Raw genomic sequence first — 17,951 nt, forward strand, 5'->3', positions numbered from 1 at the left:
AAATGGCTCACTTCCGATGTGTTTTCGGGCATGGCGTTTTGTATGTTTTTTTTGTGGGTTTACTTAGACATGCCTACGTTGCAACAGACTTTATTGTTGTAGATGTGGACCCTGACGCAAAGAGGAAACTGATGGTAAGAGTTGAGGTAAGGTATAATGATAAAAACAAGTCGGAATCATTTTGTGCAAATATATTTAATATAACGATCAATGCATAATGGATGAAATATGATTAAGACCAACAAATGAGTGACACAAGACCAATGGAGGAGGCTAAATTGTGAGAAATTTTCGTCTTTGGGCCCATCATGGCACTGAGGTGAGATGACAAAATACTCCCCCCCCCTTCCCCATGCTACGCCACTGCATGGAACTGGGCTGACTTTGGACAGGAAGTATCATCCTTACAGTGAACGCCTGCTGTATTGCAGTTCAATATTTGCACCCCGTGCTGGAGCCGTATCCACTGCGATAAACAGGAGTTCACTTTATTTGCATATTGTTCAATGGGTCTGTTTGCTTCTTTCTACAAGGCCGTTTGTGTGGCATCATTGGCATTATTTGACCTCTCTCCCCGAGATTTGGGCTCCGATCCTGAAGCGCTAACATTAGCTTGCTCTATTACGCTGCTACTGTCGTTGCTTCCGCCATTCATGAGTGTCTGGTGATCCGACTGGTTCGCGGGTTCCGGCGGAGGGGACACGATCACTCGTTCTATGTGCTCATTGGCTGTCCGTTCAGTCACGATCACGTAATTGGGTTCCAACTGGTGAGAGCTGGAGCGGCGCTGCAATGCATGCTGGGTACACGAGAAGGAACGCTGCCGGGGAGCGGGCTGCGGTGATAGGAAGTGAGGCGTCACTGCTCTGGGGGCTTCCTGCAGCCTCTCTCGGTCCTCATCCTCTGAGGTGACCTCCTGCAAGGTGCTGATGGGCCGAGGGGAGCGGCCCATGACTCTGGGGGGCACCAGAGCGGTCGCTGATTGGTTGAGCTGTGGTCGCCAGTTTTGAGGGGATGGGTATTGGACGCTGCCCATGGACCAGTTACTGTAAAGACATACCGGTAATTTCAGTCAAATATTATCCTTGGATATATTCTCTTTGACAAATTATGCCAAAAATTGATTTATAAAATATTAAATTAGTACCCCAAGGTTCTATCTTTAGCACACTTTCAGTTCCTATTTACACTCATTATACTGAGTACCAGATAACGCTGTGATTAGTGAAAAAACAAATTGATATGCTCTAATGGTTTAGTCAGTGGGTAAAAAAAAAAATGGCGTTCTTGTAATCAAATGGTTTACATGGAGTTCTCCAAAGTTATGTTGTTCACCCACTTGTACTGAACTACTTCAGTTACATTATAAAATGTAAACTACTCTAAACTAAAACTGGGAGAAAAAAAAGATTAATTGGAGAAGTTTTCAAGTCTCCTCAACCCACTTGTGTTACATTAGTTTTGTTTTGTTTTTTTCATATTCATCTATTTTGACACACTGCAGGGTGCCAGATACAGTGAAAGATGACTCCTGTGTGAGGAGTTATATTTACCATGAGTTCTCCCAGGCTCTGTCCTTAGCCCACTTATTTGCAAATGCAAATGGCAAATGTTTTGTACAGTGTAGATCTTGTATCTTAGCAGGTTTTAACCACCCACACACTCTGTTTCACACTTACCTTGGTGGCGGTGGTGTCATATCCCGATGTGGCACAATCCCTGAGAAGGATGCACTCCGTCCTTGTGTCCCGACCCATGGAGAGTACATAAGCGCCCGCTCCTCCCACAGCATGTCGCTGGCTGCATCCATGGTGGTGGGCCCCCTCTGAATCTGGTGGGCCAGCAGGAGCTCCAGGACTTGGTGGTGCAAACCTTCCCTGGCCACATCTACGGGGCGGCGCCCCCTGCGGTCGTGGAGCTCCAAGTTGGCACCGTGGAGTAGCAGGAGTCTGGCGGTGTCGTAGCAGCCATAGAAGGCCGACAGGAAAAGCGGCGTCTCACCCTGGTGGTGAAATACAGTACAGTAAAACCATGTTTATACATCTATCCATTATTTGAACCGGTTGATCCTCCTCTGCCTAAAATAAAAGAAATGTTTTGGCTTCATCGTGTGGTATCTGCTCAGTTTGTATTCTTTGCTGCTTCATGTGTCGAAGTAGAAGTTGTGTGACGGTTTACAATTTCCTGTAACATCTATCCAAAATTCTGTCAATGACAAGGTTGAGTGAACATTTTGTTTCGAACACCAAAATGTTCACTCAACCATGTTTTGTCTTGTGTTTTGTGTGTCAGTTTTACAGTAAACTTCAACAGGGAGTAAACAGTTTCTGATTTAGAAAACTATGCCAGTGCAAGGAATACAATAAAAATGGTTTTATAAGGTTTACGTACGTTTTGATGTTCAAATGTTTCTGAATCGTCTGAGGCTTTAAACTATATAAGAATCTCTATACAGTTAAGCAACAGGAACATATGGCTCGCGATAAACAGGCATTCATCATTTTTTTAATATTTATATTTTCTTTGGGGTGCAGTGTTAACATGACGAACCAAGTGTACCTTATTATCTTGCAGGTCCACAGCAGCACCATAACGAATGAGCGTCCTGGTCAGGGAGAGATGGTTCACTGAGCACGCCCAGTGCAGAGCCGACCTCCCTGAGAGAGGTAATGTGCGTTCCCGGTGGAGAGGGATGGGGATGGAAGAAGTGAGTGAATAAGTCAGCCTATGAACAACCATTACACAACAGAGCCCAGAGCGAGAAAGGGGGGATGTGTTTGGACATGGGCGTATATGAAAAAGACAAGAGGAGGGGGACAATGCCAGGAAACAAAGTTAATGCTTCTTGATTAACTTTGTTCAGAGTCAGAGCAAGGCAACAGAGGGGCTGGAAGGAGAAAGAGAGGGGAAGACATGGAAGGAAGAAGGAGGTAAGTTACTCCGTCTTCATAAGGAATTGTCGCCACATGCTGCTCTTCTCCAAGGTCACTGTGGACTTTTTCATTGCATTTGAAGGTTACGAATGCATTGCGCAATGTTTCATGACATCTAAAAAGCAACTGTCTTGATCAGTGGTTCACAAACTTTTGACACCAAGTATGTACTGACTAAAAACAGTCTGTATTTGACTTTCTGGAAGATCATGCTAACGTTAGCAGTCACTGTTAGCATTTTAGCATTCATATGCCCACTCTCTCAAACCGTGCTGCCAATATTGCGTACTTGAAATGGCAATATATTACTACTATTATATATTCACTATAGATCCATATTTATATTTCCAATGAATTGATGAGGATAATGAGTGTTGAGTATCTAACCAGTATGATCCGTGTTGTTGACAGACACTCCAGCTCTGAGCAGCTCAAGAACTACTCGATCCAGTCCACTGCGCACCGCACGGATCAAGACCACAGAACCGTCCGGGCCACACCACTCAGCAGACTGACCACCAATTGCACAGCATATGTGACATTTATATATGAGCAAAAAAAAAAAAAAGTAGTCTGATAAAAATAAAAATCATGCGCACAAACCTGCTGAGGTGGACTGAGCAGAGGGGGAGGCATAGCGTTCCGGTCCCAGCCTAGGGAGGAAGCTGATGGAAAAGGTAAAAACTTTGACATCAACGCATGCATCTCCTTATAACGGTAAGATGTACAGTATGTCTTGTGTTGGTTGTAACCTCACCTGGTGGTGGTCTACGAGGCTGCGATCCTCCCGCCCTGTAGTGTTTGTTGTCCTCCTGGCGTCCAACCGTCCTCACGTCCTCCAAGGAGCTCTGCGTGAAGTCTGTGTCACTGGCCATGTCCTGGTCTCTTTTGAGAGGCCTGAGGAGGACACGGTCAACATTAGGTACAGCAAACCAAAAAGCCTCGTCCTTTCTTTGAGCACTGTGACTTTCTCTCGGGATTTATACCTTCTTCAGGACTAGAATCTTTTATGGGGAATGGAACCTTTTTCAAGGCTAGAACTGAGAACTCCAATCTTCTCTTTGGGACTACAACCTTCTCTTGGGACTCGCACCTTCTTTCTGAGCTACAACATTCTCTAGGGACCTTACGCTTTAAAAATAGTCCCTTCCTCTGAGATGAGAAGCTCCTCTCTGACAAACAACACTGTCTATTGACTACAACTTTCATGAGAACAAATCACTTCTCTGTGGCAATAAAACCTCTCAGTGCCAGTACAGTCCTTTGGGATTAAAATCTGACTATGGACTATAACCTTCACCGGACATTAGAACCTTCTCAGAACTAATACTTTCTCCTGCAACTCAAAACTTTCTTTCAGGACTGGAGCCTTCTATTTGAATTAAAACCTCTTGAAATTAGAACCTTACCCAGGGACTGGAATCTTCTCTCAGGACAAAAACCTTGTCTAAGGAGTTAAACCGCCCTTGGGCATTAGAACTTTCTCTTTGAACTAGTACTTTCTCCTGGAACTAAAACCTTATCTGGGGTTTATAACTTTCTCTTGGAACTAGGATCTTCTCTCAGAAATAGTACCTACCTTCTGGGTCTAAAACCTTCTCTGTGGATAAGGTACGAGTACCTATCCCTATCTTTTAGAAAGTAGTGCGTACTGGTCTCACCTCATTCTCATAGCGTCCTCTCCCAGAGGTTCCCTCCTCCTCTTCTTTTCGGTCTCCTTTGGTTTCTTCTTCTTTCTTAGACCTGTCTTGTCTTTATCTTTGTCCTTCTCCCGGGCCAGCCTCCCCTTGGCCTCCTGCTGGGTGGCGGTTGCCGTCCAGGCCTTGGGGTTGCCATCTGTGGTGGTGGAGCGATGGCTCACCCGCTGGCCTCCTGCTCTGTGACCGCTCCCTTCTCTCTGCCGCCTCACACGCCTCACCACCAGGAAGACCACCAGGGCCAGGGCCAGCAGCAGGCCCATGGCTATGGCAACTACAGCCCACAGCCACGCAGGCGTTGGCTCTTTAACACAAAACGATGGAGAAATGCGTCAACTCTGAGGTGTGATATGTTATTTTGGACATTTATAGAGGCCCTTGAAGACAAATTTGTTCAAGGGATTTTATCTGATTACGACCAACTTGGACCACATACAGTATAGTGAAACCCTGTTATTGGCAGAATCTAAGGACTGAGGCCTGCCATCAAAAAATGTTAATAACTGCGTACAGATGGCATAAGATGGTGGCAAAGGGAGACATGGAATGAAGCGCCTCAGCTCAGGTAAGCACTTTTTTTTTTTTTTTAATTACAGGGTAGGACAGGCTAAATAAAAGCCACACATGCCAAACTGCCAATATATGTGGTGATGTTGCTAAAATGCAAAATAAATTGAGTTTGAAAATTCTGCCCCCAAAGCCCGTTTCCTTGAGCAACAATTTGGTAGGAATGTCTATCACGACAAGAATAACAAAACAAATCTCAAAAAGCCATGGCTGAAAAGACACAGGAAGTCTGTCATTTTGCTTTGAAGTGCGTACAGGAAACGGCATTTGACAATGCTACCTTTGACATTCTGTTTTCTGGTTCCCTCCCCTTCCTGCTCGTCCCGGCTTCCTATTTCATCCTGGACACCTCGAATGGTGATGACGGCCTTCAGGTCCGGCAGAGCCGGATAGGCAACGGTCCTCCGCAATATGACTGCCCTCATGAAGCTGGCCGCCTCAGTGGCATGAGGGAAACAGGTAGAGGGCTGGCGGGAACATGGACGGTTGTCCACTTGGAGAAAAATCAGCGAGCTGGGAGACATTATTGAACATGCGGTAAGAAAAAATACCAATATTGACTTGTACTGTCCCATTTTCCCTCATGATCTGGTATCATTCATTGCATTATCATTAAAAATGTCGTTCATGAAATGCAATAGAAATTCAATATTTTTTTTATATGCAGTGGTACCTTTACATATGAATTTGTTCATTAGAAGATTGTAATGCATTGAAATGAGCAGAAATGGAGAACCCCAGGGCTGCGTACTGGTTCCACTGGTTTTCCTCATCTAAAGCACTATTCAATCTATCTTTATTATATGGTGCTTTCACAACAGCTGCAGCTGTAACACACCCATTATCCCTACTCAAATCAAAAACCTTTTGCGCAGCGCTCACCCATTAGCATCGCCTGCTGATGTCTGAGCTAGCAGATCAACAAGCTGCTGGGGGTCGAAGTCGAACAAGCTCCTGTCTGCGGCGAGTGGCGCAGAGCCCCTCAGCACCAGTGGTGTCCGCAGCAGGATGCTGAGGGCCCACAGCAGCGACGTGTTGGCAAAGGTGGAGCCAGCCCCCTTATGCGGAATGGCAGCGTGCACCACCAGGGTGCCCTTGGCCCACAGGGCGCTCTGATGAGTGTAGCAGTCACCGCCATCCCACCCGCAGGCGGCGCTGTCACAGCCCTTGTCGCACTGAGAGTTGGCGTAGTGGTTGCGGCAATACGGAATGTGGCCTGGACTAAGAAGCAAAAATGCGTCACATTTAGTAAGGACACTTGCACAATCTTAACGTGGCAACACTTTGCAGAAGCGAGTGAGAAATGAATGCTGGCCTATTTCTTTTTTGCCAAAATGCTTTCAAAAATATTTTTTTAAAACTACATTCAACTCAAAATTACATTTACGATAATTTAAAAGCATTTTGGTGGAATATAAATATACATAAAAATATATAACATTAAAATTAGCCCTCCAACAAGTAAATATATTTTTATTTGAAAATATAGCTTACATTTTTTTAATTAAATAATAATGATGAAACAAAATAATGAAATATTTTACATAAAAATCATAGGTTAAATCTAATTAAAATATCATTTTTGTTAATTTGATATAGAAGATGAAGTTTTTAAATAAATTAAATATTGACACAAATGTTTCAAATAAAATGAAAACACAAAAAAATAAATGCTATTTCATAATTGAAATAAACATTAAAAATGAATAATTTACAAAATGAAAGGTTTTTTTTTCTTGAATGAATTTTTTTTTAATGAAAATACGGTAATAAAATAAATCAATAACATTCTATTTCTGCGACAACAGTCCATTTATACGGTTTTGAGGTGATGAAAGAGTCTTACTTGCAGTGTCCCCTGTCCTTGAGGCAATCCATTCCATCTCGGAGACACTCAGGCTCCATGCACTCTCTGTCACATGACCCATCTCCAAATTTGTCTTTACACTTTCTGCTGGCGGGACACTGCCCCCATGGGTCACTGGACACCACTGCGGAAACACAGAAGCCCAACAAACAGGGCCATCAATCAATTTTCTCACTTAATTCAAGTTTATTCATGTGAAAGGTTTTATTGGGCAATTTTTGTAGTTCAAAACACTTCCTCACTGATGTGCACTGCATGCACTGAGAGGATTGCTGTAAACAGAGAGGAGCTACAAAATCTCAGTGTTGACAACATAATAAGTAACCTTTATGAAACCTCAAGCAACACATTTTCCCAAAAGCTCAACTTGACGCTTTTTCTATATGGACCTCATTTTTGTGAGTTGCATATATGCCATCATTTTTGTGAACAACCCAAAAAAAAAAGAAATCTGAGATTTTATTTTGAGACCATATCACCAAAAGTGACTTAACTGGTTTGTCTACTTGATTCGAATATGCCGAGTGTTTTTCTTTTGTAATCGCACCATCTGCGTGGGTGACACAAATAACGTCTTTCATTGTTTTTCAGCATGCATGCAGTACAAGACGTGACGAGTGCTTCCTGATCTTGGCGTGTTAAATGCGAACAGGAAGTGAGGCCAGGAGGACCCGACATCAACAGGAAGTTTCCAGGGGAAACCAATAGCAAACGGGAAACCAAGACGGCGCTGGATAAAGGTCAGAGTTGGTTGCTGTGGCGACCGGGTATGTGATGGAGAGGGACAATGGGGCTTGGCAGGTGGGCGTGGCACTAAAAACATACAACGTCCTAGGTGGAGAGTCAAGTTGCAATTACAACAATGACCCAAATGGAACATTGACATGTGTTTGACTGTGTAAGAATATATTTTCACGCATTTCTTGAACTAAAATTTTTAAACTTTCGACATGTGCAATAGTGGAAGTTCTGCTGTATACCGCTTGTAAATATAGAGCTATCTTCTTTTGGCACTTTTAAAAGCTGACTACTATCTTTAATTTCATCACATGTCGAATATTGAACTTTTATTTATACATCCTTTATAGCACTCGTGTCAAACTCAAGGCCCAGGGGGCAGATCAGGCCTGCTATGTCATTTTATGTGGCCCGCAAAAGAAAATCCTGTGTATCGACTCGCATGATCCTTGCTAAACTCTGTGCAGAAATGTCAAATTGTCATGTGTAATAAATAAAGTTGAGATTTTGCAATAGCTTTATTACCCTGTTTACATTCACTTGAACAATAATGGTAATAATGGTATAAACATAAGTCAGTCAATCATAAATCACATGAGAACAAGAATGCAACCAAATCTGGGGCTTTCAACTTTTCATGTTTCATGAAACAATGACTTGTAAACACGTTGAGTGCACTTCTTAAGCACTGAACCTAAATAAATAAACTATACATCTATTACAAAAAAACCAAGTCTACCAACTGACCCAAATGGAGTTGTTGTTTCTTTTTTTTTTTTCAAAATTGCAGGTTTTGCGCATTCAAAATTGCACTCAACTACATTTTCATGTCAATTTGAATTTGATTAATTTTTCAGTCCCAGTCGGCATCCATCCATCCTTCCATCATCCATCCATTCATCAATCGAGCAACAGTCTGAAATCAGAGCTTTCCCCACAAAACTGATTTTTCTTTTTTCCATTCTTTCATCTGTCAATTGTTTTAAAATGAAAACATTAAAATCCTGCCCCATAATAATATAATCGTGCATGACATGATCCAAAGATTGGGAGTTTCCAGACCGTTACCTTGTCTTGTGCAGCTCAGTCCTAGGAGAATGGAAATGTGCAGAGTCCACGTCATCTTCAACACATCCAGCTGCTTACTACCACTTTTTGCCAATCCAGTGTTACACTTCTAATAGCTCATCGGGCTGACAACAGCAGCAGCACCTTCTCCGCAAAGCAACACCCGCTACAGTTTGTTCACCAGACCTTTTCATTTTTGTTGTTTCCCGGAGGCTCTTGCGGATATCTGGACGACTTCCTGCCACTGTGTGCAGAAGAATAGAGCGTCTGTGACTCACAATGTCAAATGCATTGGCAAAAAAGAAAAAAAAAATGCAGTGTTAACAATGCTGTTTTAAAAGTTCATTTCTACAAAAATGACGCTGTTTTACACTTCGTTTACATATAAAAAACAAGAACGCTCATCTATTGCAATAAAATATTTTTAGTTCATTGTCAGTGGACTTACTGAAATTCAAAGGATCTTCCAAGGCTCTGTGCTTGTGCCACAGTTTTTTTCACGACTTGACTCATATACCCTTTATCAAATGTAGAGTTTTAAGTAAGGCTGCATTGTATATCGAAAAATGTTGTCAGCACCATAATGACACATGCACTATGCGTATTGCAAATACATTATATTACATTACAAAGATAAATAGGATTAATAGGCCTTTGGTAAAAAAAAAAAAATGTTTTTTATATATATATATATATATATATATATATATATATACATATATAATTGCAGTGTATTACAGCAGCACAATTCGATCGGCTTAATTTGCCACATGAAAAAAATATTTGTTTCATTACTTTCTTTTGGTACATGTTAAATTTCACAATATCAATCTCAATACAGTATTCAACACCAATATCACATATATTTTTTTTCCCAAAACCCTGCAACCACTATTTTATGTAACATTGTAAGTATCATAAAATAAGACAACTTCACACTAAAACTTAGGTAAAATACCTACCTCACCACCAAAGTATGGTGCCATAAATAATTAACCCCTTAAAGATAGCTATCGACTTACCTAGGTAGCTAGCCAGCTGTTTGTATCTTTTTCGACGCTATAGTTTGTTCTTTAATTGTATCTGCATGACATTTTATTGGATGTTAATTTTTAATACAATACCATAAAAGATATCAGAGCGGGAGTATGATATAGAACAATAGTTTAACACAAAATCGGAACATACACGTTTTTGCAAAGTTGTTTGTCCAAGTAACAATTCCGTAGAAATGGTTACTATTACAGGAAGTGCTGCAATAGTTGTTTCTTTCGCTTTCACTATTACGACGTCGCACGAGATTATCAGTTGCTTGAGGATGTGGTCATTTTTCGAATGTAACTATATCTTCCTAACACAGTATTAACGAATTTAAGTTATATTGAGGATTTAATTTGAGCCCCGAAGACTATTTGGCGCCGTTGACATTTGAAATACAGTAAGTACAGTACAGTATACACGTGGAATGGTTGAATTGAGTATTAACTGTTTTTTTTCCCCACGTCTTCACCCGTATTGCAATGACACCATTACACGAACCGATCATGTGCGAAACTTTTATTATGATTTTTTTGTTAAGGCGAATGAATAACTTTCTGACTTGGCGTTGGTGGTGAATGTGAAAGTGAAAATAAAAAGATTCTCATTTGCAGCTGCATTGAGCATGATGTTGTGCTAAACAATAAAATGGCAAAGTTAAGGTTCATTTTACTGTACTGTACAGGTGTACTTAACATGCCTCAGGATAATCTTTTGTGTGTGCAGACATGTCCAAAGTGGGTGCCTTGTTCCTGTTGCTTTTTGCGTGCATGGATGTGTGCGTTCTGAGCGTCCTGCGCTCCCTGCAGCTGTCGCCACAAAACTCCCTCTTCTTCCCGTGCCCGCCACTCGTTGCCTTATGGGGAGGAGAGTTGACCAGGGCTGTTTTCCTTCTCCTCCTGCTGCTGCTGTGTGCCAATGGTCTCTCGGGGGCCAGAGTCTTCGGGGCTGTCCAGAGCATCCTGGTCCTGTGCTTGCACCTCCCGACTTACGTGACTCTTCTCCATGCTCTAGGCTGGGCTGCTGAGGAAGAGATGTGGGGTTGGCACTCCTGGGAAAGGGTGAGAAATAAACACTTTCATAACTCAAAACTTCCACAAACCTTCAATTATTGGTACTTTACTTTGGTGGAAAGGAAATGCACATGCTTCAAGCTAAAGGTCATTGGAAATCCAGTTCCTGGAACTTACCAGTATAAAATCCAGGAAACTTTAGTTCACGATGCTTGAATTGTACCACAAGTATCAAGACCTAAAGGTTTGGATGGAAAAGGAATGCTAGTGGATTTTTTGTTGGAAAGCAAAAAGTGTCCAAAACTAAAGGTTCCTTGAAATTTAGGTGGAAATGAGGCATTGGTTTCAGAAACTTCAAGTAGCAAGAACTTAAGGTTTCCGGAACTTTAGTTGGAAATGGGGTTTCAGTAACCTTTAGTTTTTGGTACTTGCAGTTCCTGGAACTAGAGCCACATTTCACCTTAAGTTCCAGGTATATTCTGTTCTTGAAGCTCCTTTCCTACAGGAACTAAATGTTCTTGTAACTTTAGGGACTGAGATCCAATCGTGTTAAAGAGACTGACGGTGAAAACATTTGTGCAGATGTTTCAGGGTTACCTGGTAATGATGGTGTCATGGATCTACTGGACTCAATACGTCCAGTCTTTGCTGGTGTCTTTGTCTCTCTCCGTGTCATCTGTGTGGAGGCCGAGGAGCAGCAAACAAGAGCCCAAAAAGAAGGCCACCTCGCCTTTGAGGAGACTGATGAGTTTCATGCGGCCTCACTTTGGTTGCTTTTTGGCTGTGATGCTTTTGGTGGGGCTCTCCTCCTTTTGTAAGTTCTTTCATTCAGTTTCACACACATGAACGACACTTTTGAGTCTTAAACAAACCTAATGAACATTGAAAAGATCAGAGTCAATTTAGTCTACGATGAACCTAACAAACTATAATCCATCCATTTTGTTCACTTTGGGGTTGTGGGGTTGGCAGTCGAAGCAGAGAAGCCTAAATTTGCCTCTCCACTTCGGCCCATAACAACCAAGACAGCCCCACATCGTTAGCATTTCAGAATTCCGCGTGGATCTTGTTCACCCCCTGAATTCCCAAGTTGCTTTTTACTGTCACCACCTCGGCAACTTTAATCCCAGAGATGGAAGCGCCCCATTTAAAAAAATCGAAACAAACCTTTACATACATGTTTTGTCAACATCCAAAACACAATTGTCCGAATTTGCATGGACACGTTTTCTTTTCCCGTTGCACTGAAAGTCATGTGTTTTTTTTGCCTTGTGATTGACGCATGTCGTTGTGTTTTCAGGCGAGATGGCGGTCCCTATGTACACTGGTCAAGTGACAGAATGGATCCAGAACAAGGGGACGCCTGACGCTTTCACAGAGGCCATCACAATTATTGCAATCATGACTGCTGTCAGGTAAAAATAAAGATCTTTTTTTTTTTTTTTAATGCCATTTGTGCATGTTCATTTCAAGAGATTTTTTCCATTGTTTTGTTCCAGTGCGGTGATGGAGTTCATTGGGGACTTGATGTACATTGTCACCATGAGCAACGTTCACAGCACAGTCCAGGGAGACGTCTTCCAGGCTGTTCTCAAACAGGAGATCGCCTTTTTTGACAGAACACCTACAGGTTATTCCTGGTTATTCCATTCCAGGTGATAGGTGAAAATCTGCAACATATATAGGTTCAAAAAAAGGACGTGTTTTTAAAGTTTTCCCCTAAAGTTTTCCATGCTTTGAAAGCATTCAGGCTTTTTAAAACACACTGAAACACACTCCTAGTTAAGGTTTCCTGTAAAACTGACACAGAAAACAAAAGAAAATTATACATTGTGTTTTTGAACATAAAAAAATGTTCAAACATACTGTTTCAAAAATCCGGTAACGTAATGCAAAACCCCATAGACAAGCTAAAAGAAATTAGCATCGTTATTTGAGTAATTTGCATTACGTCGCAAGCCAAAATTTGGTAAAGAAAGCGGCAGTAATGCACCAAAAATACTTGCCAACTGGCATAATAAAGTAGAAAAAGAAATGGCAGAAGAAGAACAGAAAGAAGATGGAAAACAAAAAGAAAAAAGTAGCTATAGCAGTTGATGTGACATGTATGTCGTTTGCTGCTGCCTCTCATGACAACAAATTTCTCCGGCTGCTTTGCTCTTTTAGCGAGTGTTATCCGCCACAAGGATTTACTATTTACATAGATTTTTAAAAAATTCTATTGTCTTTTTATATGTTTTTAGACAATATATTTTCTATATTAAAATCAAATGACAAAAAATATAAATGTAGTGTTTTTTGGGGTTGGGAGGTTGGAACAAATTCCTGGAATGTCAATTCATTTTAATGGGGAAAACTGATTTGATGTATGTGTAAAATGAGTTGCAAATCTTGGTCCCCGAGCAAATTGAACTTGTAAGTGAAGGTACCGTTGTCTTGTGCTTTTGCAGGTGACCTGGTGTCACGCATCACGACAGACACCAACATCATGAGCGAGGCACTGAGTGAGAGGCTGAGCCTACTCATGTGGTACACGTTTCGCATGCTCTTCGTGTTCTTCTTCATGGTCAAGCAGTCGTGGAAATTGTCCCTGCTGACGTCCATGGGGCTGCCCGTCATCTGGGTTTTGCCAAAGTTCACCGCGCACCTCCGCGAGGTAACTGACGACAAAAACGAAAGCACAAAAAACACAAAAAACATCCATGGCCGCTTGAGAGTTAATATCCGGAAATTTTCTGCACTATACGGCGCTTCGGTGTATCAGGTCTACTTTCAATGATGGCCTATTTTTAAACTGTTTTCATATATAGGGCGCACCGCATTATGAGGCCCATAGAATAGAAGCTACAATAGTGGCTGCGGTTGCGTTATGCATCCACTAGAATACAATACAGCTTTATTTATATAGAGCTTCCACAACTGCTACAGCTGTAACAAAGCGCTGTAACTGAACATACCTCGTCCAAGAAATCAGAATATTGATCCATATATAAGGCGCATCGGATTATAAAGCGCACTGTCGGCTTTTGAGAAAATTGAAACAGATTGGAATTAGATTCGGACTCCGATGCGGAGACTGAATACCACAAGATGAAAACACCTGTAACAGAAGCACCCCAATCTCATCTCAACACTCGCAGTAGGGTCGTCGATAGCAGCCCTCGACTCTGTTGACCAAGATTTACTTTAGAAGATTATAGAAGAGGATGGCATCCGGCTCAAGATAATCCGTTTTATCCAGGCATACTCCCTTTCAACCAGGGTTGAGTCTAATGTACGTGTATTAGATTCATCACAATTTTGAATCTTCCATAAATAAACCTCACATTTTGTCGATTTTAGAATCTTTCACTTCCTTAACAGCGTTTTCATGTTCCGAGAGTCTTCCATGAAGCTAACATTACCTAACATGCCGTACTTGTTTTGTTGTGTGCAAAAGACACCATGACCTGATTTGCTGTATGTCTATGAATATTGTGTAGAGAATATCAGTGAAGATTCAAGACGCTCTAGCGAAAGCCAATCAGGTGGCCACAGAAACCTTTTCCTGCATCAAGACGGTGAAGAGTTTTGCCAATGAAGACGGTGAGACGAAACGCTACGAGCGCTGCATGGAGGACTTGTACGCCCTGAACAAGATCGAGGCGGCGGCATATGCCGGCACGACTTCAGCCAACAGTGTGAGGATCATGCACTGTCAAAACACCAAACATACTTTAACCCTTTCTTGCACCCTGTAACCTGATAACATGAGAAGCTGTCCACTGTTGTAACCGCTGTCCCTGTAAGGGTTAATCTAATTTTTCAATGGACATAAAGTACACATTTTCAGTCAGCGCAAAGACAATTTTGTCTTCGTTGAATATAACATACATATTATTGTCTGGGAAAAAAAAAAAACGTGCAGACGAGCAGTCACAAAAAATACAGCGATAAATTTGGTGCAACTATCTTCACCAAGTCAGCCATTGATCAAAATGGCCGATTCCAAACTCACAACTTTATCACTTGTCCATATATCATAATGAACATGAGCACTAGCTAAACATGGCAAAATCCTAAGACAATTTGGAGGCTTCACCAAACCTTAAATACAGTTTTTTTTAATAATTAAAGACAATTTGAAATCTTCAACAACCTCAACTAGATTTACAGAAACACAGAAGACAATTTAGTGAACTTAAAATGTAATTGTAAAGACTGAAGTGAAATTGGATTCCTCAACAAATTTGAAGTTCTTCATAAATATCAAAGACACGATTGCATGTTTCAATGACGACAATTTTTTTGTTTGTTTTATTTTTCTTTTCAAATTAATTATTGTATTGTGTTCCCAGATGACCACTCTCATCATGAAGGTGTCCATCCTGTACTACGGAAGCATGCTGGTGACTCGAGGGACTGTCAGCAGTGGGGAGCTTGTCTCCTTCATCCTCTACGAGCTCCAGTTTGCTTCGGCTCTGGATGTGAGCCATCAATTCAAAGGGTTTTGTATCCATTATAAAGAACAAATAATCATGTGTCATATGCCATTCTTCAGGCCTTAATGCATTCGTACCCGGAGGTGAAGAAGGCTGTGGGAGGCTCTGAGAAGATCTTTGAGTATTTGGAGCGGAAACCTCAAATACCCCCAGAGGGAACCTTGGCTCCCAAATCCCTGAAGGGATACGTTCAGTTCCAAAATGTCAAGTTTGCCTACTCCAGCGACATAGACAATGTCATCCTCAAGGTTCGTTACAACCGATATGTTTTTGTCAAGATCGACTGAGCGCAACGAATATGTCTTGCTTTTTCGTAAACATCAAAGACATGAAATTTGAAATCTTCACCACACCAAACGTGCATGAGAAAGAAAAAAAAAAGACAATTTCGAGCCTTCAACAAACCCAAGTTAATCCAACATGCATAACATAAAGGACACCTTCCAGACTCCAATAGACCTAAATCATTTATTTTTGCAAATGTCAAAGGCGCTTTAGTCTTGCTTGATGCTAATATCGGCCTTTCTCTACCAGGGTGTGACCCTGGAAATGAAACCTGGGCAGATCACTGCGCTGGTGGGGCTCAACCGATCCGGGAAGTCCACCTGTGTCAAGCTACTGGAAAGGTTTTATCAACCCCAAGGCGGACAAATTCTTCTGGACGGGGAGCCATTGGACAGTTACAAAGATGCTTATCTTCGGCAGAAAGTGAGTGAGAGCAACTTTTTGGGATGTTTAAGTCAATTAAGTGCAAAGTTCAAATCAAAGTTAATTCATTGATTATGTCAATCACATTTTTTCAGGAGAGTACAGCGGTCCCAAAAGTTTTTTTTTTTTTTTTTTTTTTGCACCACGAAATGCTTTCACATAAAGACATATTTTGACAGAAAGGCATAAAAACCAACGACACCTCATGAAAAATACAGTTCATCTTTTATCTAATTGCAGTTGTAGTAAATGCATTTAACAAATCGACTTCCCACTACTGCCCTCAGATCTCGGTGGTAAGCCAGGATTGTGCCCTGTTCGCACGTTCTGTGCGGGAGAACATCAAGTACGGCTGCCCGGACGTCAGTGATGAGGACATGTACCGGGCTGCCCGCTTGGCTAGCGCCCATAACTTCATCATGGGGCTGTCCAAGGGTTACGACACAGGTGCCACCATTAGACTTGCAAAGCGGGTGGAACATTTCAGGAATCTTGCTTGAAAATTTCAGTGGAAAATTAACCAACAATATTCAAGTTCCCAATTAAGATTCATTCAGTTTTGTAAATTCCATTGCTATCCCCATGTATCCCATATTGACGCTGTCCAGTGGCATGTCCGAAACGCGGACACCCCAATCATGTAAAGATTTTTAAAATGACAAAAAGTGACGTGTTTTTCACACAACAGCGACAATATGTCAATTCCCATGGAAAATTGTTGGAATGTTGCCACCCTTGCCACCACCAGTTTTTCCAAGTGCATGTTGGAAATGTGATAACAGTTACTGCTCTGTTTTTAAGATGCCGGCGAGAAAGGGGGACAGCTATCTGGCGGTCAGAAGCAACGTATTGCCATTGCCAGGGCCTTAATTCGACAGCCCACTATCTTGGTACTAGACAACGCCACCAGTGACTTGGACTCCGAAAATGAACAACAGGTAATTAAAAAAAAACAAAAAACATCCTAACACTTATTATCTTGAGTGGACCTGACTTAAAGATGGAAGAAACGCACAGGTTGTGCTCAGTTTAATGTGGCTGTTGTGCCCAACAGGTCTACCAGGCTTTGCTGAGCGAACGTGTCAACAATTGCTCCGTGCTTCTGATCTCCACCAAGATGAGCGTGGTGGAGAGGGCCGACCACATCATCGTCTTACATGATGGCGTGGTCGAGGCAGAGGGCCGCCACCACCAGCTACTGGAAAGCAGCCAGCTCTACGCTCAACTGGTGAAAAAGGAGATGCAATGAAGGATTCCATGTATATCGGGCCACTTTTTTTAGTGTCTTTAGTGCAGATTAAATTTCTTTTCATTCAAATTCAATGCATTACGATGCAATGTTGTTTCTGCTTAATAAATACACGTGTATATTTGTGAATACAGTGATCCCTCGCTCTAACGCGGTTCACTTTCCGCGGCTTCGCTGTTTCACGGATTTTTTTAGTGCAATTTTTTTAATGCTTTTAAACAGTGAATTGCGTTCTGCATCCTGATTGGCTAAGGCACTGACCGACGTGAACAGTCTCCGCACCTCGTCTCTACAGCTTGCCAAATTTACCTTTGCAAATTTTTGTCTTGGTTTCATCGTATCAGTGGCGGATGCTGGTCTGTAAAGGAGGTCAAGCTCAATTTCGGCCTACATCATAAAATGTGTCCGTTTATTTATACGTGAATTCTACTCTCGTTCCTTTTCAAAAAAAATGAAAAGGATGCCTTCTTCATAAGATCGGTGATTGGCTCATTTCGCTGCCAATCAAAAAGATTCAGCCTCAGACAGATCATCCAATCATCATGCAGAAAAGCTGAGCTTCTTGGCCAGCCTATAAACTCCCATTGTCCAT

At 41.8% G+C, this 17,951-nt stretch overlaps 2 protein-coding genes and 1 long non-coding RNA gene across 4 annotated transcripts; 2 read left to right on the forward strand and 1 right to left on the reverse strand.

Annotated features, from left to right (window-relative positions):
* Window positions 1-176: 176 nt before the first annotated feature.
* On the reverse strand, window positions 177-9,254 carry notchl (notch receptor, like). The gene is made up of 11 exons (XM_019878595.1): window positions 8,871-9,254; window positions 7,044-7,188; window positions 6,080-6,418; window positions 5,478-5,710; window positions 4,595-4,934; window positions 3,691-3,830; window positions 3,537-3,598; window positions 3,321-3,444; window positions 2,560-2,657; window positions 1,680-2,002; window positions 177-1,046 (listed from the first exon to the last, which is right to left on the reverse strand). Exons 1-11 carry the CDS (start codon window positions 8,923-8,925, stop codon window positions 527-529), a joined length of 2,379 nt encoding a protein of 792 aa, XP_019734154.1. The 5' UTR covers window positions 8,926-9,254; the 3' UTR covers window positions 177-526.
* LOC109521030 (uncharacterized) lies at window positions 5,609-8,532 on the forward strand. 2 transcript variants are annotated; one of them, XR_002169269.1, is made up of 2 exons: window positions 5,609-5,734; window positions 7,656-8,532. It is a non-coding gene; the product is annotated as an uncharacterized LOC109521030 (long non-coding RNA). The 2 variants fall into 2 exon arrangements; XR_002169270.1 differs by lacking the exon at window positions 5,609-5,734 and adding an exon at window positions 6,338-6,445.
* An 869-nt stretch (window positions 9,255-10,123) lies between the features above and the next one.
* On the forward strand, window positions 10,124-17,576 carry tap1 (transporter 1, ATP-binding cassette, sub-family B (MDR/TAP)). The gene is made up of 13 exons (XM_019878599.1): window positions 10,124-10,308; window positions 10,635-10,969; window positions 11,504-11,735; window positions 12,222-12,336; window positions 12,421-12,551; window positions 13,372-13,577; window positions 14,404-14,601; window positions 15,259-15,387; window positions 15,462-15,650; window positions 15,937-16,110; window positions 16,398-16,557; window positions 16,912-17,048; window positions 17,165-17,576. The coding sequence occupies exons 2-13, from the start codon at window positions 10,637-10,639 to the stop codon at window positions 17,357-17,359; spliced, it is 2,199 nt and encodes a 732-aa protein (XP_019734158.1). The 5' UTR covers window positions 10,124-10,308; window positions 10,635-10,636; the 3' UTR covers window positions 17,360-17,576.
* Window positions 17,577-17,951: the final 375 nt, after the last annotated feature.

This window comes from Hippocampus comes, unplaced genomic scaffold (assembly GCF_001891065.2).
Source record: "Hippocampus comes isolate QL1 unplaced genomic scaffold, H_comes_QL1_v1.1 scaffold315, whole genome shotgun sequence".
In the NCBI taxonomy this organism is placed as follows: Eukaryota; Metazoa; Chordata; class Actinopteri; order Syngnathiformes; family Syngnathidae; genus Hippocampus; species Hippocampus comes.